Consider the following 26,258-nt stretch of genomic DNA (forward strand, 5'->3'; position numbering starts at 1 on the left):
CTCACGTGTGTAGCTATTATAAAATGATGAATATTTATAGTTAAACGCGGCTACATTTCATTGTGCTCTCCAGTGCGGCCATGGAGAGAGTTGTTTTTCACACAGCTGCATAAAGTCTCCATTATATTCCCGTCAGTCATTTCTTTTCGTGTTTTTGGCGTGAAGTGATATTACGCAGCAGCTCCCCTCCGTCCCCAGCCCTTCCCTCTGACTCCTGAGACTGCCCAGGCTTACTCACATTATGTGTTTTTCTACAATATGACAGCTACCAAATATTCACATGATTTACTAAACGGATCTTGCAGAAAAAAGAAAAGAAAAAATTAAAAATCTGGCCCACAGTTTTATAACGGGCAGGTCCCTCTCAGACCCAACGCCCTGCCATGAAAGGAGTCGTTACCTCTTCAAACCAAATGCAGGCATTTAATAACGTGACATTTTTAAACCATCTCAAATGAGCTGTATGTATTATAATTCTAATTTAATTGTAATAATAAAAAAAAGAGAAAGTCATAACATTTATTCTGAAAACACATTTATTTCTGTGTTGCTTTGGTGCTGGCCAAATGTTTAAAAATGTCTGGAAATGTGTCCTTTGTGTAGAGCAAAACACGGTGCACCGTCTGTTTTGACTGCATGTCGCCTTCTTTTCCACTAAACCCTGATTTGTCCTTTACAGGCGAATGTTCCCCAGCTTCAAAGTGAAGGTCACAGGATTAAACCCCAAAACTAAATATATTCTCCTGATGGATGTTGTTCCTGCGGACGACCATCGATACAAATTCGCCGACAACAAATGGTATGTAAAATATATACAACACACAAAAACGGATGTTTGAGAACTTCTTGCAGTTTCTTTAATTTTACGCACATGACATTTCACAATAATGGGGGTTGTTGTTTTGGGGACTCGCAGCTTTACTCTCTCTGGAGTTTATTCCAACAGTCAACATTCTGTATATATATATATATATATATATATATATATATATATATATATATATATATATATATATATATATATACAGAATGTTGTCCTGATGGATGAGAATCGGAAGTGAACATATTAATTCCCTGAGAACTATGAACTGTGTTTTTTCTAATGCTTGCCAAAAAATGTTGTCAGCAGGGAGAAATGTTTCAGCCGGAGCTGTTGAGTGAATGTTGATGACTTTTCTTTAGCTATACCTGCTTGTATGTGCGCTGCAACACGGCTGTCTTTCACAGTGGGGGACATATACGGGCTTATTTGTTTAGTGTCATGTCGATCTCTCCAATCTTGGTCAGGAATGCCTTGTTTGGGTCAGCACCTTTCAATGAAGGGAGACTTCTAATAGCCAATACTGCCCATAATGACCTGTCCAAACCGGGTCCTAACAATGTTTGAGAACAGTGTGTGCTAGCTCCAATCTGACCTCTAAACAGCCAGAACTAACTTCTCAAAGTATTACATTCTATTATAATTGTATTTATCTCTCTATCTTAAATAAGCCCTTTTAGACTAAAGCAATGTTTTGAGCAGGATGTAAACATCCTGATGTTTGAGGCATGTGTGTAAACGTCCTGGATGTGAAGCAAATTTCCCCCAATTAGTCGTTTTTGGGTTGTTTTTTTTTTGATTCTGTTTAAAATACTTTGAATTTAGTTCGGATATCCTTTGGCATCAAACATTTTAATAGTGAAATAATGGCACAACAATGATGGGGAGATTAACATTTTTTTTACACCAACTTTAGCGCCTGGATAGTTGATAGCTGGCATGTGGCTGCCAGGCCGAGGTGTTACAGTGTGACTGTGCTGCTTTGATTCAGGTCCGTGACCGGGAAGGCAGAGCCCGCCATGCCCGGCAGGCTCTACGTCCACCCGGACTCTCCCGCCACCGGGGCTCACTGGATGAGGCAGCTCGTCTCCTTCCAGAAGCTGAAACTGACCAACAACCACCTGGACCCGTTCGGACACGTAGGTGCCTAGGCCTGATCATACATACTATTGAACATGTATCAGTCGTCCCTTTCTACTCATCTTTATCACCTTTTACTTTTACACGGAGTGCTTGTTCCCACAGCTGAACTTTCAGTTATTGTTGTTTTCCTTGTTTCATTTATAAAAGGTCGTTATGCATTTGTATGACAATTTGAAGAGTTGAATCTGAAAAACGCACAAAATGTTGCACTGTGCAACCGTTTCTAAAAAAGGAAATAATAATAATAATAATAATAATTATAGGTATTATTATTTAAAGTATTATTATTTAAAAGTATTATTATTAAAAGTATTATTATTAAATTAAGTATTATTATAAAAAGTATTATTATTTAAAAGTATTATTATTAAAAGTATTATTATAAAAAGTATTATTATTAAAAGTATTATTATTATTATAAGCATTAATATTATAAGTATTATTATTATTATTAATCATTAATATTAATCATTCTTATTCATCATTATTTGAAGTTGAAGGTTGTTCACCTTTAAGTTTAGTTTTTAGTTTTGAAGTGTTCTTGAAGTGTTCAGGGTTTTTGTTGAGATTCTTTGGCCATATATTTAAATTGTAATTTATGTCCACAACATTGGATTCGATTGTTAGATTACATTAAATTGAATTGTCATTGCACAGAGTAGGGAGACAACAAAATGCAATTTAACTATTGCGCCTTAAGAGTTTAAAGGTCATGATTTAAAGAGAATGAAAGATACAAATCCCCCCCTCTACTTTCTTGTAAAACAGTGATTACCAGGCGCCACTGAGAGGCTCCATGTTATTAGATACACTTACACCAACATTTCACTCCAGCAGCAGACTCTATAAAGTCACTAACCAACGTCTAGTTTTTTTTCTACTTTGATGTAAAATTTTCTCTTTTTCTTTCTTTCTTAATTGTTTTGCTCTCTCAAAAATAACTTTTTCAAACTTCCTCTATTGTGAAATAATTCTGTCTTTGAGAAGCACATGGCTAGAAGGTAGACAGAAGGTAGACCTTTGCTCAGAGTATAAAACCTTGTGAAGTTTCTTTGAAACTATATTTGTTCTTTGGAACTATATTTTGCAAAGTAAAAAAAAAAAGAAAGAAAAGAAAATTACTGACAGGCAAAAAGATACATTTTAAAATAACAGAAAAATTGTTTACTGACAGTCTATATACTTCATAAATGAATTGTGTATTCTTGTGCTTAATTCTTCATTGAAAACACATTAAACCCAGAGTAGTTGATTACATTTTCAAAACTACAAATATAAAATTGTATCCTTTCAAAGTAATCCACCGCTACACACAATGAAAACTATGAGACTCTGTGATGTTAAGAGAATACAGGAATTTCTGATTTTAATTCTAGACCCATGCTCCCAACACAGAAAATAATGACAACATTGTTGATAAAATATTTGGTTCCAGAGTCCTCTTTAGTGCTTTTCATTGCCCAGGTGTATTATAGCACCCCCTAGATGCATTAAAGTTATAGACCTCCTGGCAATCATCTTAAGTAGAGGGGAGCAGTTGGGCATTTATTTAGGGAAAAGGAAAGAGGCAATTGCACCCCCACCCACCGCCTCCCTCACCCCATCGCCAGTTAGGGACTGTATGGTACCCATTTCCTAACTTAAACTCCTCATTATTCTGCACCCACTATCTGGCCCCAGGCTTTTGGAGATTCCGTCTTGCACAAACATCACTTACTTCATCAACAAATGGGCCTGTTGGCTTCAGGTTTTCATAAAATTCTGAGTCGATGGGCACGCCGAGGCCAATTTAAAGGTCTTATTGTAGAAACGGAAAAGTTACACAATTAGCTCTTTCACTAATAGGCCCAGTCATTAAAGGAAAAAAAAAACAACACTTATGAGCTTGGCAGAAGGTGCGTCAATAGCTATTCTGGTTTTAAGGAGGTTGGTTTAATTATGTGGAAAAACACAAGGAATTGAATTAAGTTAGAGATTATTAGAAGTGTTAATGTTAATTAGATTTGTTAAACTGTATATGTTTCAAATCTGTAGGGATGAAGCAAAGGCGCATTGTTGTTGCTTTCCATAAATATGTCCTAAAGAGGCAACACTAAAACATGCAATCTCAGCTGAATGCAGATTGACAATTATTTACATAGCTTCAGGTACTACTCAGTTTGATGATGACTCTTAAATGAGACTGCATCTGTATTTCTACACACACAATCCACCGTCTATCCACATGGCACCTAAAGTGGTTGTTGCCTTGCCAAAGCCCAGTTGGTGAAATGGAACTGGAGCTCAGCTGGAATGTAAGCAGTGTTGTGCATTTTTGAAGTTAAAGTGCATTTTTGATTGGCTGCAGTGGTTCCTGGTTCACCCTCTTTCGTGGTGGGAGACAGCACCCTGGGGTTCATAAATGAAACGCTGGTGGCTGGCCAGGAATATATCCCATTGGCTTGTTAGTCCAGCTGGTTGAAATAACTTGTAGATGAGTTATAATTACTAGCAGCGAGACATGGGATCAAAACATTGCTAAAGTAGAATGAGCCAATTTTGTGGATGGGCCACCTTTCTTTTTCTCTGTCTGCTAATTAGACACACATCAGCTGACTGAGCTCACTGTTGTTAATGAATCTCATAGGAAACAAGGGAGTGTTTGTATACAGCTCATGGTTTAGCTTTAGTTCTCATTCAAATGTTAGATGTGTCAACTTGTCCCCGAAATACTTTTAACTAACTTGCAACAGCAAATATTTTTTAAGTTTTTGAAATGACTTAAACATAGTTTTGAATAGGATGGTGTGTTTGTTTTTTGCAGCTTTATATTTATCGATATGTTCGATTAGAAAGAGTGCTTGACATGGACATCAATGACTGTCTCTTATTTCGGTGACATATGTTATTGGTACCATCACAAAAATTGACTGATATGTTTGTCTATTTTTCAAGTATTTTAGATATTGATCATATCTGACAGTATAGAGAAACTGGCCTTTATCTTGCGATGATAAAGGTCAGTTTCTCTTTACAGTTTTTTTTGTGTACAATTGCAGTCTTGTTGAAGATAATGCATTTTAAAAATGGTCTGAAAAATGGTTTTATTTACCATTGTAACATGCATGTTAATCAAACACTACTGCAGTTTTGACAATTTAGAGCTATTTATACTTAAATGTTGCGGGTTTAAGCCACTTTATTACACCATTACATTTCATAGGGAAATGTGTGTTTTTATGCACTGTATTTATTGGACAGCTACAGTGTATTAGTAGGGACTTGAGCAGCGCAAAAAGGAGTTAAAATGAGCTTCACCTTGGCCACCAACATAATAATCCATTAGTATTATACTGCATATAACAATACAACACCCTAAGGGGCCATTCAGCATAAGAAGTACATTTGCTGTTGATACTTCTGTACTTTTACTTAAATAAAACTTTAAATGCAGTACTTTAACTTGTAATAGTGTTTTCATAAAAGTTGTATATAGGTCTTAAACCACTGCACTACAGTGCTACATATATTCTGTATTTGAATTCCCCAAAAATCATTTGTTTTTGTCTAATGTTTCATACCAAGCTGTAGTTTTTACTTTGATCTCCCCATCAACTCCTGGAATATTTTCTCAGTGTTATTCATCTCCGTCCTCAATTTGCTCCCGCACTCGTCTCTCTGTCTTCCCACACATGTTTTGGCCATGAGGGTGGAGTGTGAGGATCGCACTGTTTATATTTGAATGGCAGTGTGCAGTGAGCAATAGATGATGGTGTACAAAGCCCGCTGATCCCGAGGCTCGGGGAAACTCTCTGATGTGGTGGAACTTGAAAGCAAAGGGCAGCGGCTCGAGACCCAAAGTGATCCCTCACTATCATTAAATACTATCATCCAGAGGCTGGGGGGGGGGGACTGAGATACAGGGACCCAGGCTGGGCCAAGGAGACGGGGCGTGCGCTAGGGCCCCAGTGGGTGGTCCACAGCTACCCCCCTACCACCACAACCCCCCATACTAACACACATACTGGACCTTGGGAACCCACATTCAGTGGCCCATGCAACGTCCCAGGGTTAAATGTGCATTGAGATATTTCCATGCAACTTCTGATGTGTCTCAGTGGCAGACATTTTAGCTTCTAAAACCATGCATGTGTGGTGAACGGCATGTTTGCATTGATTGTTGTGGATTTGTCCAATCTTGGACTCATCTTTGCAGACCTCAAGTAAGCACTTAATGAAAGCATGCATGGGAAAATGCATTCCTTGTTTAGAAAAGCTCTTTTGATTGAACGTTTAGGCCTCATTTACTAATCCAATAGTGCTGATTGATAGCTAGGACATGTGGTTATTTTTTCATTTGCACAGTGCCATGACTTCACAACGCAGGAATCAATACAACCCCACTCTGAAATATGGAAACCAAAACAGAGCTACAAATACAGCAGGCAGATTTCATTTCTCTCAGCCTGAGACTCAGTACTGTTAAAACTATTCTCACCTCAGAGCAAAGTATGCGGCCCTAAAACCCCACCCTGCAAATAGTTTTATTTATGGAAGATTGTAAAATTTGGCAACGCTGAGTTTCCATCTGCAAGTCATGCATCCACTCTTCAAAAGCCTGCTTATCCAACCAAAGTGACACACTCAGCTGATATTGTCTGCGAGGGGTCAGTAACTTCCATTAAATCATCTCGCAGCTACAAGGTGCATTGCAGGCAGTTTCTGCCCATTGCAAAAACCTATCGCACCATGAAATGAGATCAAGTTCAGCTGGAAATTGATAATGGATGACTATTGTATCGTCTATGTAAGCTTCTACGGTTCACTTGGCTCTAAGAAAGGACTCGGGGTTATGTCTGTTTAATGCTATAGGATGCCCCCACAGGTATTGGAGGTCAGGGCGATCCCTTGTCTCCTCTTTTGCTGGCAGTGAAAGGCAGGTACAAAAACAAGCTTTAAGATAACAGATAGGAGGAATGCCTATGGGACAGAATGGTGGAGGAGGGGGAGTTAAGAGGGGGGGAGGGAAAAAAAAGCCTTTTTTTCCCCCAATCTTGAAATGTGAAGTGGATCTGATGAAAATAAGAAAACATTAGATTTCCTTGAGGCTGATGACCATGACTCCCTGGTCTGTCGAAACAATTAGACTTAAGACCCACGGATGAGAGGGCCTCAAAAGAGAAGTGCAAGGCTCAAGTTCAGCTGCGCGGACTGCGTCTTAATGTCGCCAAGCTAGCCACGGGTAGCAGTCATCACTTAGCATAAACTAGGTTAGTCAGGTTAGAGGGCAGCAAGAGAGAGGACATCACTCTCTATCACTCTCCTGGCACTGGTCATCTACTGACAGTACTGTTATAATTGTAATAGTAATAGTGAATGTTATCTGTAAACACAGTCATGAGTTTGGAGTTACATAACAAGTGAACTTTTATTTGAGTTTTGGCTGGAATAGAACTTATGCAGAAAAAGTTCACATGAGTAGGCCAATCTTTAAAAACAAAATAAGAGTGTATTTTTTTTTTTTTTATTTGAAACAATTATGAAAAGCATTTAAACTTGCATTAAAAAAGTTTTAACTTTAAGTCGAACAAGCAATTTTGACTGAGAAATGTCATCTTAATTGAATCTATTGGGCCTCTGTGAGGATGATAAAGTATGTTGCCTCCACCGAAGTAGCTACCAGGCCTTTTATCTCGTTTTTTCCCTCTAATGTCTCAATTCATGCAGAAATTATGCCAATAAAAGCTCTAATTTCTCTGCATTGAATGAGCCCTTTCCATTCTTTTATCTTTGTTATTATGCTAACCCATATCTGTTTATGCTACCTGTATGTGTTTGCATTTCATTTTGGTACATGTTATAGTGATAAAGTGATGAAACTGAGCCCTGAAATGTATTGCAACACAGATATAATTCTTAGCCTTTAGGCTTTTTATCAAATGTAGAAAAAGTGGAAACACATGAGCAAAAACCTCATCCTCAAAAGTAACAAAAATAAAGTTTTGATGCATGCAACAAGAAAAAGGATTGAAGGGGAACTTTATGTGTTTAGCATCACAAACTGCTCCGTTGTCACTTCAAGCAGCTCAGAAGAAAGTCTAATGTTAGACTCTGTCTCTTTTTCTGTCTCTTCTGTGAGCTATATTTTTAGAAAGGGCGTTTTGCTGTGATGACACGTAACCAAATATCTAACACAAGGCTCCAATTTTTTTTTTTTCCTTCTAGATAATCCTAAATTCGATGCACAAGTATCAGCCGCGGATCCACATAGTGAAGGCGGATGAAAACAACGGCTTTGGCTCCAAAAACACGGCCTTCTGCACCCACGTCTTCCCGGAGACAGCCTTCATCGCGGTCACGTCCTATCAGAACCATAAGGTAAGACCAAGAGCTACTTTTGGATTTAGTTTTTTTAATTTTTATTGCAGTCTGTGACATAGTAACTAGCAGCTTTAAACCCACGGTGTAATTTACGAGGCGGTTTAATTGTAACAATGTTTTGATCGTGGCAAACAAGGGAAAACAAACAGAACTGCACTCGTATTAGTTGCTGCACTTACTGTATTCGTATCAGTTCGCTGCACTTATTGAATTTGTATTTGTTTACTGCACTTATCCTATTCGAAGTAGTTTGTAGCACTTACTATATTTGGATTAGTCTGTTGCAATTATTGTTTTCGTAGTAATCTGCCTCTGCACTATACTTTTGCTCTGGTTTATGCTTTGAGATGCTTGTTTAAGAAAGGAGATGCACTGACTTCTGGTGACTAGTAGTTCTCTTGAATACCTATGTTGAATACACTTCCTGTAAGTCGCTTTGGATAAAAGCGTCTGCTAAATGACTGTAATGTAATGTAATGTAATGTACAAATACAAGCAGCACGATATGTTGCGTATTCAAATTACTTAGGGGCCTTATTTCCCATTCAAATTACTATTATCATTATTATTATTATTATTAGTAGTAGTAGTAGTAGTAGTAGTAGTAGTAGTAGTAGTAGTAGTAGTAGTAGAAGTAGAAGTATTTCCCTCATACAAGAGTTCAATGAGTTTTTTGGCCCATTTTTACGCAACTCTGACGGCACACTGGATGAGCTGATTAAAGTAAAGTCTTGTCACTGTCGGCTGAAAACCTCTGATATCACATCGAGTCACTGACAGACGAGAGAAGACTTCAGATACCCGACTAGACGACGTCTGACCTCAAGAGACTTTTATTTTTTTCCCAACATGCCAACAGCGCTTTGTAGAGCGAGACAAGCTGCAGATAAAGCGGATAAACTCCAGTAGGAACAAGAGAAACGGCAATGATGCATAGTAACAATAATAATAATAATTATTATAATATTCATTCATAATAATACGTTTGGGTCGTTATTTGTGATCTACGATGAATAATTGTTCGAATTGCAATCATGCTTATTTGCGATCATCTTTATGAAAACTTTGACATTTTTTGTGTGACAATTATTTAGCTAAAATTGGATGTGATTGTTTTGAGTCCATTTTAAAGTTAGAGAAAGTTATTACACGCTGTTTTTTATTTAAGTTAATATATGTACTATAATATTTATTCAATTAACCCGTTGCGTGCCGGTGACAGTTAAAGTTTATAAAAAAAAGTTTACAAAAAAACGTAAATGTTGATTTTCAAATTCTTTAAAATAATACAATACATTCTATTATAATAAGATATATTGAATATACTCTGTTCTTGCAGTGAGCTGACGGTGCAATAGCATTAATAAAGAGTCAACTAAAATGGTTGCTCTGTTATTGCTAAGGCTCTTTCAGCGTGTAAAAGCTGACAATCTGGAAGATTTATTTTTCCATTTAGCCATTTAGAGAAATGCTCCTAATAACGTTGAATTGGAGTTAAATGAATGTGTGTTTGACTGAGGCCAGGCAGCCGCACACTTGCTGGAAATAAACACAAATAAAACTCAATATTTACTCTGCAAACGTTTCTTGGGGAGAAATCTTGGGAACACAGATATGTGTAAACAGCGTCTGTTTAACGTCATTTAACCATGTCGTCCTGGATGTCCTTAGTTTGGGGAATATGGGAGTGAGGGGCGAAAGCTCACCGCAGCCAATCAGACGGCTCCGTGCTTCTGGGAACAGGAAGCACAAATGAACGACACGCTGTAGAAACCATTCATTATTTTTCAAACATGTTATTGGGGGCTGAGATCGTAACTCCGGGCTAATTATTGGGGCTTTTCCAGACCTGCGGAAAAACAAGCATTTCTGATTTGCAGGCACTTCACCACAACTGTCTAATCAAACGGTCTTACATCTGCCAAAGCAATATGTGCTGCAGGCATGTGTCCAATTCACCTGTTGGACTCTCAGCTAATGAAATAGGCCAAAGTCCAAGTATTTCCTCTCACTGCTGTAATTAAAACATTTTTTCCAAAGTTGTTTTCTGAAATAATATGTTTCTTTAGGAATAAAAAGTGGAAAAAATGAATGGCCAGTAACTCCATAACTCATATTTAAGTTATATAAAATACCTGTTATTTTAAGTATTTAAAAAAAGTTATTCTTTAGGCTAAAATGGCCAAAAGCATCTGGAAATATGTTTATAGACCTCCATTATTTTAATGAGCATATTTTGACACAGCCTAGTAAAACTGTCTTTGAAGCTATGAATAAATGTTGCCTGATTCTCTTGAGTCTTCCAAAATAATTTTTAAGGGTAATCATATTTTTTGCTCTGATTCTTTCCATGCTCTTGAGTCCAGTCAGTCGGAGATGTCACATACGTTTTGCAAAATAAATGATTTTCCTTTTCTATAAACTGAACTCTGGCTATCACTTTGGAATGAGTAATTATTTGTCTAGCTGTATTTCTTCTTGGAACCACCACAGAGGGTAAAAAGAGTGCAACGGCACTCTGAACTTTTTTTATACCTAACTTTTTAAAATAGATGAAACAAATGTAAATGCTCTGCCAGGCTGCCGGCATTAATAAGAAGCTAGCAAAGTGTCACACAAGAGATTTTTACAAGCTTTGGTGAGTGTCAGCCAGCACGCATGCAGACAAACCTCCGGTCCTGTCAGAGAGCTGGAAGCACGCACGACCTGCCAACTAATTACCTGCCAGAAACCACTGCTCATGAGAGGGATATCCCTGGATTGTGTTTAACCTCTTTGGGATTAACTTGCTATTTTGGGGTGTTTCGCTGCACATTTGATATTTACAAAGACATTTTTTTACAGAAACATAAAGTCGTAGGATAAATCACAGTTTTTTGCATCTTTCAAGCGTGCGCCAACAATCTGTTAAACTACAGACCGTTACTGTGTAACATTATAAATCATGCATAAAAAAATACGTCTTGTTGAGACATGATTTATTGAATTGTTTAGTTTAGGACTCCTAAAAGTATCTTAGGTTTCTGGAAATGGGATCTATTATTTCATTCTCCTGGGTGAGCAGTTAGATGCATCAAGAACACTTAAAACCTCATCGCTACAAAATCATGTTTTAATAGTGCAATCATATATGCCTCAAGCTAAAGAAGTCTATTTTGAGAGTAAAGCTGATACTGAAATGTTGCATTTTTTTGGTTGAAATAGCTCCTAATTTTTGGACAAAAACATCGATGCATGTGTTGGTTTTAATTATTTTGGCCCACTGAACTTGTACAACAATAGTTTAAGATCTTGTAAGTGACACAGACACAACAAATGTCTTTCATTGTCCAATAATAAGTAACCAAGTGTTAAATCTTTTTTAGATAACCCAGTTGAAGATTGAGAACAATCCGTTTGCAAAAGGCTTTCGAGGAAGTGATGACATGGAGTTACACCGGATGTCCAGAATGCAAAGGTAACTATATAAAACTTTATAATGTATGTTATGCATAATCAATTTATTTAGTTGATCATGGGCTCTTATACGTGGAAACACAAACGAATTGATGTCTAGATAAATGTTGCAAGGATAACTGACATCCTGGTCACACTGTCACTTAACAAGCCCTACTTTACAGTAATCCTCCAATCACCAAAAGGCAAGCCAGTTATGAGTGTTATTTTCAGTGAGTGTTATTTTCAGTGACGTAAGTGTAGTTCGTGATCATCGGCCAGTTTTCATGCTGAAGACTTTTATGGCTGATCTGGCAGAACCTCTGAAAGCGGACTGCAACATCTCCCTTCCAGACAACTCTTTCTACCAGGATGTTCCAACTGCTTGTGTGTGTGTGTGTGTGTGTGTGTGTGTGTGTGTGTGTGTGTGTGTGTGTGTGTGTGTGTGTGTGTGTGTGTGTGTGTGTGTGTGTGTGTGTGTGTGTGTGTGTGTGTGTGTGAACTGTTGTATGGCTTGGTCCTGCAGCCAAGGCAATACACGACCACATAGCTCTCTCACTATGATTCAGTCCAGATGAGGGATGGAGCATGCGTCCGTGTTGCGTGGAAAACACATTTTCAAAGGAGAATATCTGGTTTTGAAACTCACGGCCCTCCCCCCCTCCTCCCCCCCCCCCCCCCCCTTTGGGCAGCCAATACAAAAGTGTGTATTCAAATGCAGAAATCCCAAATCATAGGGGGGAGAAAAAAAACTGGAAAAGCTGTTTGGCCTTCCACAAGGTGCTATAATCCAACCTCCTTCCCATAACCTTTATTCTGAGCCACAGAATAAAGGTCTTTGTAATCAAGCATTTCAGATTAATGTCATGTTTTTATGCTGTGGAGAAAAAAAAGAGATGTGTTTCATGTGCTTTTTAAAAAAAAAAAACATGCTTGATTGTTTCAGACGCACGTTAAATTACTTTAAGTAGGTGCGTGCCACATTTTAATACGACGTTTTAAGTGCAATGCATTTCACCTATCAAAACTTGCAAATGTATAGAGCACGGTGAGAGTCCAAACCACACTATCAATCTCACATGCCATTGTCCAATCTGGCCGAGTACAGTAAGCCACGCACGTCTGCTCTTGGTTACAATGTTGAAGAGGGAGCTTATTGCAAAACCAGGTCACTGTTTCAACTGAGGAGATCCCTGAAATCAAAGAACCCAGAGCAGCAAAATGATCTATTGACGGATCCTGTGGATTAATAGGAGTGAAATACATGCTAGCGTTTTCACTGTGAAGTGTTTCCTTCTCTCTATGTGTCCTAAGTGGGTGTGATTCACTGATGGTGAATGTCGTCGATTGTCTTTGAAACACGATATATCGAACTGTACAGAAATAAACTGCAGATATTGCTGTTTTTTTTTAATTAACTGTTTTACAACAATGTTTCAGAGGGTCAACAGATAATCACTAACAAATGTATTTGTGGGTTTGTTTGTGTGTGTCTCAACAAATAGTACCAAGGAGTATCCAGTAGTGCCTCGCAGCACAGTGCGCCAGAGAGTGGGCTCCAGCCAGAGCCCGTTCAGTGGGGAGGTCCAGGGCATTGCCACCCCGAGTGCACTAAGCTCCCAGTACTCCCAGTGCGAGAACGGGGTCACAAGCACCTCACAGGACTTGCTGCCTCAGTCGGGCTCCTACCCGCTGCCACATGAGCACGGCCAGGAGTACCACTGCATCAAGAGAAAAGGTAGGAGACAAATATTGGAGGCCCTATGGTTCTTTTGCAGTATTAGTTGCCTATGCAGGCTAAGCCTTTTTAATTCATTGGGTAAATACTCTGAGGGCATTAATTAACAATGAGCAATGATTAGCAAGAAATTATGTAATTAACATCTATATATATATGGGAACACACTACATACGTCGATTTTTCAAGTTGATTACGGCCACTATAAAACAGATTTTATATATTCAGGGCAGAACCCAGACAAACCTAAAATATATAAAAATGCCGGATTTTTCCAAAAAATGACACATTTTCATATGCATCCCCCTAACAGAGAGTATTGGTATGTAGTAGTTTACACAACATTATGTTTTGTACAAGATAAAATCCAAACAAATGTGGTAATGAATCAGCATATACAATAGAGTATATTCGTAAAAGGGACAATAATTATTCGAAAAGATACTCAAACAATGTGTGTTTATTTATTTATAAAACAAGTACGTTTGCATTTTATTACACATATACGTGTAAGTAGCAGAATATGAATTAAAATGTTTGTGACACGATAGTGACATGGAGTGACTGCACAATCTTTACTTTAAACAACTTATAGATAACACTTGAGTAACACTGTTCTGTGACTCTGTTATCTACCTGTAGTGGAGGATGACTCTCCCTCAGGTGAGCACAGCTATAAGAAGGCCTACCTGGAGAGCTCGTCCAGCGAGGAGGACCATTACTATCGTCCCGTTGGCTACGCCCAGAGCCTCGGCCTGGCAGCCGGGCCCTACCGCAGTGAATCCAGCCAGCGGCAGGCCTGCATGTACGCCAGCGCCTCGCAGGGCGCCGAGCCAGTTCCTAGTTTGGAGGACATCAGCTGCAACACTTGGGCCAGCGTCTCACCCTATGGGAGCTGCTCCGTCACCACCATGCAGCCAATGGATCGGCTGCCCTACCAGCACTTCTCCGCTCACTTCACCTCAGGCTCCCTGGTGTCCAGACTTGGCGGGGTTGGGGGCCACGCCTCTCCGCAGCTGGGCGACGGCCACCACGCCGCCATGTACCAGAGCTCCATGAGCCACCAGACTCTGGGCCGCCAGTGCAGTCCTGGGGCTGGGATCCAGTCGCCAGCAGCTGGCCTACAGGGAAACGAGTACCTCTATACACACGGCATACCACGTACACTGTCGCCACACCAGTACCACACAGTACATAGCGTCAGCATCATGCCAGAGTGGAACGAGAACAGCTAGAGCTTTTTTTATTTAACACTCAACAGATAAAAATATTAAAATGAAAAAAAACAAAAAAGGACCAAAACAAGGCAGGGTTTAGATGAATTTATATTTATATTTTTAGAAGATGTGTTGCTGATCATCTTAATGAGATCAGTGTTGGTTCACTGACAGCAGTGGATATTGGTAAGACTTTGTTTAATTAGGAAAGTAAGCATCTTATCACTTAACTTGTGACAGCATCTGCACTTATAAGCAAATGACATGAACATAAAAGGAGCTGAACCAGAACATGTGCAAAGACTGCTCAAGTTCAGAGAAAGTGAACACAGTGGAAATTCAGACGCTGCACAGAAGAACACAACAAAGGTTCGGATGCTTTGCCAGCGGTCCCCAAGTTCATGGTGTTCTTGCGAGGTGGTGTTTTTTGGATGTCAAAGTAAAAAACTCTTATTTTGTATTCATGTCCAGAGTTTGTGTGTAAAAAAAGATATTTGTCTTCTGTCACATTATCCAGAGTTCTCATTTTCTTTTTTTTTGTGTAGTTAACAACTTACTTTATAGTCAAATTGCAATAAGTTAAGAATGAATGAGCAGATGGGAGTTTCTGTTGTGGCTCTTGGGTGAATTTGCTTGCTCTTAAATCTGTCTTGTAGCTGGGTACATTTCATTAATGTCAAGAGTTTAATCTTAATGCCAGTATGAGAAACATGACAGTAAAAGACCGTAAAAATCTGAAGTAGGACAGCACTTCAATTTAATAGTTTATTCATGCACAGACATTTTGAGCAGACACCCTTTCTCAGTCTTCAAACGGGCAACAGTGATACAACATAGCAGTGATGAGCTAAGAGAAGCACAACAATGTAGCCAATTACAATAGGATGACATTAAAGACTAGAGTAATAACAAGAATTTTAACCTGGACCTTTTATTCCCTGTTTTTTGCCATCACATCCAAGATGTATCAGCAACTTGTTTACAGGTTGCACTGCATTAAAATGTAATACTAATAATTACTAATAATGTAATCAGTGAAACATATCACTCAGACCCTTAAGAACTGATGAAATGTTTATTTTCACTCTGTTACTTGACCTGCCTACATCCAGCTCTCCAATTAGTTTCAGACATTCATACTAATACTATGACGCCCATTTACAGATTTTTGGTTGATTTGAGAATGATATATACAGATTTACAAGTAAAAGACTAAATAACATAACACATTGTCTTGATCTTCTCATAAGGAAGAATATCAGAATTCAAGTCATCATATTTCCAGAAAAACTAAATTAATGTAAAGGTTTCTCTGTGTCTACTGCATGAGTATTTATACAATTGGTTGCTAACACATTACTACTTCATAAAGGTGATAGTATGTCAGGGCTGTGCGGTTGTTGCCTTGTTGTGGTGTTCTTATGCCCTTTAAGCGGCCCAGAAAAAAACCCCATTAATGCAGCTTTAAGGGGTTGCCATTATTGGACCACATCTACATAAAGACTAGTAGTTGGAATGAAAAATTTAGTTTAGTCATTAAGTTGAAAAGTCATGTTTTGATCACTGTTTAAGTTTGACTCTGGTTTCACAGGATAGTATTGAGGACAGCGCTATCTGGGAGTGCTTTATTAGCTCTAAAGTAAAAAAAAAAAAGATGAAATTCAGATCAGAATAGCAGTTAAATTGTTAATTTGTTAACATAAAAAATGCTGTAATTCCCCCAAAAAACAGTTACAATATGCCCGATTTTAACAAATTGTTACAGCTGCCGAACCTCATTTCAGATTTGATCTACAGCCATTGGTAAATTGCGCAGAACAGTACAGTGAGAATGGAGGAACAACTGACATCAGTCGTAATCAGTAGTGTAGTGCAGTGGGTTTATGATTGACAGTGTGACATCAAAAATACAATCTGCAAAATAAGAGAACTGCTATTTTATTTTTTTGTTCCAAATTCCACAAAAAAAGCTTAATTACCCTAAAGAATCACACGATAAGTGGCACTATTCCAGTTGGGGCCATGCCATTATGTTAACATTTTCAAGAAAATCTGGTCTGAAAACTAGAAAATAGTTAAGTCGGTAGCCATCAAGTGTCTGAAATGTTCAAGCTGCTGCCCATTCTGGCCCCATCTCACTTTGTGATGTTAGAAGTGTCTTCAGAGACTGACACAGTAATGGATGCTAACAAGCTACCTGACATTCAAAGATGGCACTGCCACAGTCTGTGTTGTGCATACATGTAGCTTGTTATATTGGAAGAAATCTAAATCTAAATATCATCATTTTTTGGGGATTGTATAACATAACACACTACCCATTGGGGATATATGTGCGACAAACCACAGCATTGCAGTATTCGTTGTAATTTCAGATAACTTTTTTTTTTTCATTTAAAACACCGTAAATATTTTTGCCCTCTTTTCTTGACATACGTTAACAACCCTGCAAAGTTTAAAATAGATTTTTTTTATCTTTTTGTATAAGCTCTAGTTGTGTTTCATGCAGTCTCATGCTTTACTCAGTGAATGTGTGTGCTCTATAATATTTTGTATTAATCCCCAATATGGCACTTCTCTGACAATCCAACTAAATCAACATGTACCACACAGATCGTAAATTTAAAAAACACAAACAAATTTTACTGGATACACATTATGAAGCAGTTTCACCATACAAGTGCGTGTTTGTTAGAGGTATGTTTTATATGTGGAGCAAGGCAAATTTTTGAATGGATATAGTTGATAGAATACTATTTGTCAATAGTATTTATTTTTCAACTATGTAAATTAGCTTGCTCCTGCATGTGTCAATGATAGATGGTCCCATTTCTTTTATATAGCCTGTTTTTATGATTGTTTATAGCATTTTCTAATCATACTTATATAGCAATCAGGAGATTACTATAGAGCTGTCAAGAAGTATCAAAGTAAGATTGAAACACATTGATAACTTTGTAAATACACATGTACATAACAGAATACCTGCAATAAATTAAAAAAAGTAAAGTGGCGTTCCTTTGTCTGTTTTTGCTATATTTGGTTTTGAATTTTTCCAGATATGTTGTGATATCTGAAGGTAAACCCCACAAGTGAATTTAACTACTTTTACTGACTTGACTTCCTCTCTTAAGCTAAGTTCTGCTTGTTTGACTGACTCTGCTGTTTGCCTTGCTGCATCTGTCATGGTGGGACAAATCCCATCTTTATCATTGTTATTCTTATCTGTAATCTGGGGATCTCACAACCTGAGCAGAGGTCTACTCACAATGTCTAAAATCAGCTGAGTGTGTTTTAAACTGTACTGTAGTTTGTGTCTGTAAAGCAAACATTATTTGCCAGGGACTCGTGCAGGACATGAGTTAGCATCAGATAATAGTAGTAATAGTAGTTTGTGGTGAGTAATTACACTTCATTGTTCCCAGCATCCTTTAACCCTGAAGATAATCCAAAGGATTACATGTCTGCTGTCTGGACGAAGTTGGTTGCTAGTTTAAGATTTTTCACTCAGTTGCGTACAAAACCAGGCCTAAACAAGCTCTGTTTATAAGGTTAATAGCTCTGGAGCCAACTATTTGACAGTTATCACATCATGGCTGTGGCTTTCGTGGTCTTTTAATAAGCTTTTAACAAGGAAGTAACATACTGTGTATCACGGCTGAGTGGACAAGGGCGCTCCCAGTCACCAGTGAGGGGAACACTTCTGCTAAAAGCTACTGATTAGATCCGTGACAATGATAATTTAGTAGAGTGAGTTAAGATTAAAGACTGCACCTCCACTGGCCACAAGTGCAACATGCTACAATAATCAACCCACAAAGAGCAGCAGCTTTCCGCATAAAGGTGTGGTCCCACCAGATTTTGCCAGCAGAAATCCACTTGTGGCGTGTGGCAAAAACCAAGCAGGACAGGAAATCGCATTGATAGTGCTGTACGCATAAAACAGCTGGGGCTTAAATGGCAGCCCACAAAGTTAGAAATATAACACTTTATCAAATTCTTAATGTTTATTTACCTCTATCAGTGTATCGTCTCCCTGAAGCCAAGATGTATCACTCTTTTCTGCTGTTTGTGTTATTTTGTTGTGCATCAATATAATCTATAATCTATATCTATCTATTTAATCTTTACTGTGCCGTATACTATGCCCTACCTTTGTTCATGGTATTATACACCATTTCATTCAATGAAGAGTGTTTTTGAAGTTCAGAGCTACAAACAAGCTAACGGGAAAAAGGATCATTAAAAAGTAAATATTTGCACCATCAACTCGAGTCTCATAGCCGTTTTAAATCATCCCTCTTTTGTAGAGCAGTTTATAGAAAATTTAAATAGTCCGATTTAATTCAACCCAGCGAGCAAATCCAGCGATTCCGTAAATTTTGACCACAAAGTTGACCAGGTCTTAATAATACTATTCTGCACAACATCATAAATCAAAACTGCATGAAATGTTCCATCGTATTGTTTCTATAAATTCCACTCATCGCTGTTTATGGAAATTTTCATTGACTGGTGAAAGACTTAACATTAACAGATAACGAAAGCAGGTCACATATGAAATAGAAAAGATCACAGGAAATTAGAAATTGACAAACCCTGCACTGTCCATTTCCATCCCCATCCACCCCTATCCCTTGATCCTGGCCGTCTCTTGGTTTCTCTCCTATTTATCTTCTACTGTCTCTACCCATCTCTCTACCTCTTCATCTCTTTAACTCCCTGTGATCCTTGTCCCAATCCCTCCAACCACCCCTCAACTCTCCCCGTCGCCCCATGGCCAAACACACTGACCTAGACTCCCAGCCTCCTTTGATGTGAGTGATGTGACCCCTGCGCTCCAGATGCCCCAACACCGCCAGTCTTATCCTCTCCGAGAGCCGGCACAGCCCACATAGAGGGCCAGTCATTAACCCTGCACAACCTGAGCCTCCCCTCCACTGCTTAAACACATGATGTATCACAACACCCCCCACCCCCCCGATTCACCCAAACTTGCATGTGTGGGCGAGGACCGATGATGCAATAGGCTCTTTAAACATTTAAAGAACGGGTCAGCTTTTCAAAGCGAGGAGCTGGAACCTTTGGCCACAGCTTCAGTTATCATGGTCAGTGGTTGAAAGTCGGGTGATATGTCACAAGGAAAACAAATGAATGGCTAATGAACGGAAAGCCTAGATGATGAATGGAACTTCACACTGGGGCATCGCTAGTTTATTTGGATTATGAGTGTATATCTTTATGATAACTCTGCTGATAGGATGAAAAGAAACAAATGCTTTTATCCACAACTGATTGAATATGATGAAATGTAGGAACAATATTAGGAAAACCTTTTATTAAAATACGTTGACGCTTGAATAAGTACAAGCACATTGGAACAGCACTGAATTCCTTAGAACTACATCAAGTATCTTTCGGAAAACCCTACAACTTTTTGTTACTTCAGCAGAGAGAAAATTAAAACAAGTCATCTCAGAGTAATGATGAGTCACGGCCTCAGTCAACCTTAAATCTGAAACCTAAACAAATCATAGTCTGGGTGCCCCGCATGACAAAGGAGAAGAGTGCAAGAACAAGAGCATTCCTAGGGGTAGAAAAATGAGGGGGGGGATTACTTTATTAAGATGTACTGAAACACAGATCACCACAGATGGATGAGCGCCTCGCACAAAGAGGGTTTTCAGAGGATCAAATCCATCTCGTGCAGGAGTCGCAAACATCTGTTTGAAAAATCCAACTGCTGCAACTCTAGGTCTTATATTAGGAACTTTTTGAAAACCGTTGGACAACAAGCTAAGATATCAATGTCAGAGGGCTCTGTCTAAGTTTAAAAAGACAAAGAGAGAAAGTGACAAAGAGGTCAGATCTGCTAATAAAGGTTTGTGCTTCTACATACAATTCAAACAAAGAGGCTCCAACCCGGGCCTCCATCAACAGAGCATCTGGGCCATCCACATAAGGAGGCAAATGCTAATATTGCTCTTGCTGGCAGATAAAATAAAGTCTAGCACACTTTTCCTGGCACATTTCCAGGGCAGATGTTTGATGCCTGGCCCTGAGGCTTCTGGTGAGATGGCAGTCAGGGTCAGTCTGGAATTAGGAGAGCCCTCCATCAGATAACACATTTTCTGGTTCATGTAAAGACGTCCAGCATATCAACGGAGACATGCATCACCGCGATGTGAAACCTGCGTCTGTGCACGGTGGGCGTTTTTTCTGCTTCCGCAGCAAGTCCTGGGATGGAAGCGCTGAAATGGGAGCACGGACCCTTCCATCTCCCACCATTCAGTCTTTCAGCACCACTCCTGGCCAGAGTCCTGGGGCGAGAGTGGGAGGAGAAGGGGGAGGGCAGGGAGCGTCCTCCGAGAAAGGCAGATGGGGATGGTGTAGTGTTGATAGGGTGACGACCAGAGAGTATCTCAGAGCTAGTAAGCAGTGTGAAAGCTGTTAAGCCATGCCCATTCGGTAGCAGGGAACTTTCAACTGGAACTGCTGGCTGTGCGATTTTGTATACATTTACATGTCTTGTCAGTGTAAAATCCTAGAATCTTTGGTTAACTCACAACTACAAGCCTCTCTGGAGGTTAATAATATCCTTCAGCCACATCAGTCAAGCTATATAACAACTAATAGCACAATAACTGCTGCAACTGCTTTTGTGGAGGAGATTGTTCACTTGCCTGGTAAAGGCAACATTGTGCTGCAATGTTTTGTTGATTTCACTGAAGGTTTAGATGCTGTCGATTTTGGTAAAAAAAACAAAAACTGATGTCCATGGGTTCTGATGCGCTTACAGCTAGTTTAAATAAGGTGCTCAGACTTTTCAAGTTCTCAGAGAGGGGATAAAGGTGTCCCACAGGGATCAATATCAGGCCCCTGTTCCTTGTTAAAATTATTTTTTTTAAATGTTGTATTGAGTAGATCTATATGTTGTTATTATTTAAATATATGCACATATAAATATATTTACTCATTATATATAAATATGTATTTCCAACATAACATTGCAATACCATCTTTCTGCTGACAAAATCATATTGTTACCGTCAACCAGGTTATAGTCCGTTTTAAATGACCGCCCCACACCCCTCCTATAAATTTAAAGCCTCTTATAACCATCAAATAGACTAAATATATTAAGTTTACAAGAGCAGACCCACTTATGTTCTTCCTCTGATCCATGCTTTCATGAGATCTAGTCGATACATTATAAATGTTAATTCAATTCAGTTTATTTTGTATAGCCCAGAATCACAAATTACAAATTTGCCTCAGAGGGGCTTTACATGTTATACATCTTAGGCATCCTGTGTGCTCAAGCAGCTGTTATATTCTTAAACCACTGGAAGCCATTTATTGTAATGACATTTGATTAAATACTCAAGATAACCTACCCTGTGAGTTATATTAAAAGGTTTGAGGGTCAGCACTGAGGCATCAGCATTCCTGTGTTCCTATTGCTTAAATATATTACATCTTTAGTGAACACCCATGACATCGGACCACCCATCATACCAGATCATAGCAAAGGCTGGCGTACAACGTTCCTCATATCAACTCTGAGCTGGGAGGACTGTTGTCCAGAAGTTTGCACTTTACTACAGGATTGAATTGCAAAACAAATAGAAACATTAATACTTGATCTTGATTTTAATTATCACGAACCCTGAATAAACAAAGCATAATTAACAAAATGCATGGCTGAGTTTTGAGTCTAAGACAGAAAGGAAGAAAAGGGGAAAGCACTTTCATCTGACAAGCGACACATATTGGTCCTGGTGAGAAAAATTGTTTTTATCACGTTTAAGAATATTAAGAAACCTTTTGTGATTCTGGGCCAAATCAATTTATAGTAACTGATGAGAGGTCTTTCTATGACAGGTAAATTATGACTGCAGAATTTCTTATCACAAAACCCAGTTCAATTGGGTGAAAAATTGGGCTTTACCAACCATGCTATCCAGTTCAGTGCAAAGAACACACTTCTACTCATCAATAACCCGATGACATCTTAGTGGAGATTATTTTTAATCACAGGCAGCATTAATCAGGATTTAACATTGTTGTCATCAAACAAGCAGGGTTCACTGTCCTGCAATGACAGACCATTTTTAACCAAAAGGCTGCTGTCAACTTCAGCTCTCTGTGGAAGATAACCAAGAGCGAGTGAAATTATAGCATTTGCTCAGTAAAGCCATCATATCAGATTTGAATGATTGGTTAACATTGTAGACGTGTCATCCATCCTTGTCATGGGGAGACTGGGAAGGGTAGACCAAAAGTGTTTCAATGTCAAAGCTGGGTCCAACTGGAAAATGGCCTCCAGCTGTCTCATCATTAGAGCTGATAAGGCACCGTGGCCAGGCTCTCTCCATTCCTCACTCAGTCTTTGGGAATTACAGGTACAGGCAAGTAGAAAAACAAGCCTTTCTCCCATCCACCTGCATAGTAGTTTCCCCATAAGGAACATTTTTAGAAGTATTTCAATCCTTTGAGATCTTCAGCATGCTTGTTTGTTCCAAAAGCAGCTCTATTTGCTTTGTTCTGTGAAGATCTTAATGTGCTGTATTTGTTTACACACACATACGTACACATTTTACAGTAATGGGAATAACCAGTAAGTGATGAATTAGTCTTTGAGAGCTGTTATTTTTTTAAATGCTTGAAATGACCATATTAATTGCCTTAAAGGATCATTCTGTTTTATTAAAACGTGGGGCCTATTTTTGTAGGTTCCGCCATCATTTCTATTGATCAGACGATTATACAGGCTCTAAAGAAACCTTCAGAGTGGTCAAACTTTTTAAAAGAGAAAACAAATGCAAAGGATAAAATGATTGCCAAAACTACCCGTTGTACACATCCATCACTGGTCTTCAAACCATGCTTGTTCATTTTGAACGTACAAAGTTTTCCTGTGCAATGAAGGTTTATTATTATCTGTTGGTTTTACTTTGGAATAAAGTGGTTCCGATAATCTGACTAAACTCTTAATTTGTTTACAATCTGTCTGATCATGTGATTGTTTGTGTTTCTTGCCTCAGACTTAGTTTTCAGTGCAATGTCGCTTTGTGTCTAGATCTCAGCACTTTGGTGAGTACAATGTTGTGATAACCAAAACTGCAAATAGAACATCCAAGGTTCAATAAAATGGAATTATCCTGTAGTTTTATTGACTCAAACTGATGGTCCAAATCTGCTCCAACTTGTGTTTTGTTTGGTTATACATGGTCGGTCCATTGTTTTATATATTTTCAAATGTCTTTTCTAAGGACCACAAGAACAGTAGCAGCTGCCAAGTAGAAATGAAGATAAACAAGTAAATAAAGGTTAGCTAAGACTGTGCACTGTTGTCCACATTTATTAGAAGATGTTATTTTTAAACACAATAGTATTCCTGTTACTTACTTTGGCAGTTAATTTGTTGATTTAGACACGGCAGTTGGAAATGGTCATATTGTAAATGTTCAAATTGATTGGAAATCTTGGTTAAACAAGGTCGCGTGAACACTGATCACACCTAATCCAATACCAGCATGACACAGAGGGCATAAATAATATGGTCATGCAAAGCTGTTGATTGAGCAGCATTGTGACGAGAGCGTGTGCAAAAACCCTGCAGCATATGACCAACCAACCAGCCATGCGATACCTCAGCTGTGACCACAGCCATAGCTCTGTAGGAACCCTCAACAGGGAGCTCTGTAACTGCTGGGGGATCAATACCATGCCTACAGAGTAACTGAACCCCAGAGAAGTGAGGCAACAACCATAGCTGACCCCTCTGTGTCTGCAGAGACAGCGTGCCAACACAACAGGTCAATACGTCTAGAAGCAACAGTATGGGGCCATCACATTTTGGGACAGTAAGTTGACTTATCATGCGTGTCACAGCCTGACTTGTGAAAATGGTTAATTTAAATTATGTTAAATCTGTTAAAAGTTTTAGCAACAGTTGCAAATTGCTGTATTTATAACATTAGTTGTTAAGACATTTAATCTATTTTGATAACTATATTTTGTCAAATTTTTAACCCCCCAAAAAGTATTGATCTGAATGCATCAAGTTAATTATTTTGCCTTTATACTGTTTACAGTGAAACTATGATATTACAAGGTCACAGTAATGGGCGAGCCTCTTATGGGATTACTACAATTTAGCTTTGGAAACAATAAGGGCAGACTTGAGTGGAGCATATCAGAGATATCGGCTCCTTCTATTAACACCGGTTCCAAATCAATAAATGCTATGCTCCAGAGGCACTCTGAGTTGTTTGTGGCAAGGTATTGATCTCCCTAAATGCAGGTGTCTGCATGTTGCTCTTGCAGAGACACTGTGCCCCCCCTCCTTTGCCCTTTGCTTCCATTCCCCCTCTCTCTCTCCCGCCATCCGGGCTAAGCAGCTAGTGTAGCACCTCCACAGAGGCCGATGTGTGACTTGATGCCATCAATAAAACCATCATCTGAGATGGACTTCCAACGCGCCCCGCACAGTTAGTCAAGCCCACCGCGATGAATCACCTTGATAGAGCCAGGCCCTCCAGGAGACAAACACTCAATATCTCACCAGTAGGTTTTTCTCAAATCCATACCAGTTCATGTTTCTGCTCTTTTTGTTTTTCTTTTGGATATGTGCTCTAGGACTTTAGGGTTCTTGGTTAGTCAGCAACAGCCCTCACCAGATCAAGGCATAGTGGGTTTGAAGAGTGTAAAGTTGTGAGCAGTGTCAAGCAGAGACGACAGCTAAGCCTTCCTCTAGATTGAAAGAAAACTGTACAAAGGAACAGTTGTGATATAAGTATTTAGAGACTGAAACACTATTATAAAGGCTGTTCATTTTGTGTGTTCATGAGTTTCAAAGCAAGTTGTTGTAAAGCTGAGGGTAAAGGTGTAATGCGGGATAACCGAGGACTTAGGATAACCAAGTCTTTTGTGCCTGCGAATCAGCTGTTTGGGTTTTATCTTATCCCTGACAGGTTGTTTGGTTTCTGTAACAGCTTATTATCTACGCATGTGAAAAAGGTCACACTTTTCTAAATGTGTGTGTCTGTGTGTGTGTGTGTGAGAGAGGGAGAGGGAGAGAGGGAGAGTCTGGGAGAGTCTGGAAGAGGCTGTGATATCATGCTGGTGGTCTTTTTCTTTCTCACACTTGAAAAAACAAACTGGCAATTTGGCAAGATAAATCCTTTATCTCTGGAAGACTAATTTCCACAAGATCAAGATTCCACATAAGCAGATTCTGTAGCCTACTGTCTTGTGTGAGAGGATGTAGTATTTGTTGCACACGCCTGAAAAAGATGCACATGGCATGTGATGCTGAAAGCATATATGTCAATGTGAAGCTAATACTTGACAGCTGACAGTAACAGTATGGAAGACACCCCATGGTCCCATATCTAAACTAAGCGCCCTATCAGGATGGATGGGTCTGTGAGGGCACTAAATGGCTAAACTGACTGATAGGACAACAGACAGACAGCAGTCATGATAACCAAGTCTTGAAATGCTGCACACAAACATAACTGTAATGTGTCATTTAGAT

General features: G+C 39.0%; 1 protein-coding gene across 1 annotated transcript in view; it reads left to right on the top strand.

The window, feature by feature from the left end:
* The window catches only part of tbx5a (T-box transcription factor 5a), a 16,914-nt gene extending 2,183 nt beyond the window's left edge, over nt 1-14,731 (top strand). Inside the window, exons 3-8 of the mRNA XM_054612885.1 lie at nt 680-799; nt 1,812-1,959; nt 8,168-8,320; nt 11,689-11,780; nt 13,264-13,496; nt 14,139-14,731. Of these exons, the coding sequence (XP_054468860.1) occupies nt 680-799; nt 1,812-1,959; nt 8,168-8,320; nt 11,689-11,780; nt 13,264-13,496; nt 14,139-14,731 (1,339 nt within the window). The remainder of the gene's footprint in view (nt 1-679; nt 800-1,811; nt 1,960-8,167; nt 8,321-11,688; nt 11,781-13,263; nt 13,497-14,138) is intronic.
* Nucleotides 14,732-26,258: the final 11,527 nt, after the last annotated feature.

Source organism: Anoplopoma fimbria, chromosome 14, assembly GCF_027596085.1.
Source record: "Anoplopoma fimbria isolate UVic2021 breed Golden Eagle Sablefish chromosome 14, Afim_UVic_2022, whole genome shotgun sequence".
NCBI lineage: Eukaryota > Metazoa > Chordata > Actinopteri > Perciformes > Anoplopomatidae > Anoplopoma > Anoplopoma fimbria.